This window comes from Polyodon spathula, chromosome 5, assembly GCF_017654505.1.
Source record: "Polyodon spathula isolate WHYD16114869_AA chromosome 5, ASM1765450v1, whole genome shotgun sequence".
In the NCBI taxonomy this organism is placed as follows: Eukaryota; Metazoa; Chordata; class Actinopteri; order Acipenseriformes; family Polyodontidae; genus Polyodon; species Polyodon spathula.
The window spans coordinates 1896244-1898179 of NC_054538.1; the positions used below are offsets into that span (position 1 = coordinate 1896244).

Here is a 1936-nt window from a genome sequence, read left to right on the forward strand (position 1 = left end):
TACATTTGTACAATTTAATATGAAGGGTGCCCCTATCAAAAGGAGGAAAATGTAAGTGTTCTTTCCCTTTTCAGTTATGGACGTCTGACAATGCAGCAGATGAAGGGGATGCTGGAGAAGCTGGTGAAGGTGGAGAAGCAGAAGGTGGCGAGAACTAAATTGCACACAGGGTCATTCCCCCCCCCCCCCCCCCCCCCAAAAAAAAACAACCTTTTTACACGTCTCCATTCCTTATTGCTCCACTCAAAATTCTTCTAGCAATGAAAACCCTTCATTATTGAATAGCTGTGTATGGAAATTCAGCAGTTTGTCTTCTCTCACACTGCAGCTTGTGTGGGGAACTCCATTCCTTGGTTTGTTTTGATTGTTTGTCCTTGCCTTCCTGGTTTTGCGGTTACTGCTGTAGAAAAGTAATGGCTTCACTTTATGTAACATGAAATAACTTCCATGAAAAGTAAAGGACTAGTGTATCTGATATTAAACGTATGGAATCCAGTCTTCTAAGTGACAGTGGTTTGAATTCTGGTCCTTTTAAGTTGTAGACTTTCATGGGGGGGGGGGGGGGGGGGGTTGGGTTAATAGTGACTTTAGCCAAGGTAGTCCCTTCATAGCCTTTATTGTACCCTTTTGGTTTTTATGTAAGGAGCTCTCTGAGGCATAACCATCAGCATCAGCCTGACCCTGCATATTATGCTTGCTTATTTACAAGGCACCCAATCTTTTCTGTTCCGTGCTGCTGTAGGGGCCAGTGTCTGCTTAAACTGGGAAGCGATAAGCATTCCACACCCAGATGCTGTCCTAGGTTTCAAGCCCTCAAACACTCCTGCCTAGTTCTGATTCACTTCAACGTGTAACATTGTAGCATGTCTTGAGTAAAAGGGTGGCACGTCTTTAAGACCAACTTTATTATTTTTTTTGTTTGTCAACATGCATGTCCTTTTTAAGTACACTGGAATGGAATCAATTCTACACACCAAATGTCCAATTTGGTACTTTCTTCAGTGCAGGGTTGTGCACATGTACAAGGGTGCTTGGTCTGTCCAGTGATTTGTTATTAGAGATTTGGACCACTGCTGTGTTTTGCTAATCATTGATTGTAGTCCCCAAAAGCCTTGTGGAAATATGTTTAATGCCCTATGTAACAGCGATGTAACATGAAATAAAATGACGTTTTATAAACCAATTGGATGGATGTCTGTCCTGTGTATTTTGTTTTGCATAGCATTTCTGAAGTCATCCTTTGACACATGTTTTTAAAAAAAAAAAAAAAAAAGGGGGGGGGGGGGGGGGGCCCTCATTTGGTTGGTGGATGTAGTTAAGTGTATATTGATGGATTAAGAATAAACATACTTTTATTTGACCTGTCAACACTACATAACTTGGCTCATCTGTTGCCACAGGTTCAGTACCTTTATTCTAACTTAAATGGCATTTGGCGGTTACAGGATTAGAGATACAGTAACAGTATTTCAGAACTAAATGCTTTGGTAATATGAAGTGAACCATATGCCAACCAAAAAAGATTGAGGATGTCATGTTGTAACTAACCCTTTGTTTGGGATTTTGCTTAATTGGTCTCCAGTCTTATTTTTAAAATGAGGTCTGGTGCAATGAGTGCATGGATTTGTAATCTGGAGATGTTTGTAACAAGAGAATTGGGACTGATGAATAATAAATTTGAATATTCCGAAGAATTAAAGGTTGAGATATTGGCATTATATTTTTACTGTGACATTTTGGAAGGGCAGAAAGGCTTTTTGTGCAGAATGATGAGATTTGATGCAATAGTTGACTGAACACCTATTCTTCAAAGGTGGTGTTTGTGAAATACTGTCAGACCTCTTTTATTTACATCAACATTTCATGGGGCCAAATCCAATTTGTATTGACTCCACTTGGTGATCAGGCATTCATTTTAATGCATGATTGTTAATTT

At 39.7% G+C, this 1936-nt stretch overlaps 1 protein-coding gene across 1 annotated transcript in view; it reads left to right on the forward strand.

The window, feature by feature from the left end:
• Positions 1 to 1183, forward strand: part of LOC121315401 (14-3-3 protein beta/alpha-1-like) — a 12003-nt gene extending 10820 nt beyond the window's left edge. Inside the window, exon 6 of the mRNA XM_041249456.1 lies at positions 75 to 1183. Coding sequence (XP_041105390.1) covers positions 75 to 158 — 84 coding nt within the window. The 3' untranslated portion in view covers positions 159 to 1183. The remainder of the gene's footprint in view (positions 1 to 74) is intronic.
• The last annotated feature ends 753 nt before the right edge of the window (positions 1184 to 1936 follow it).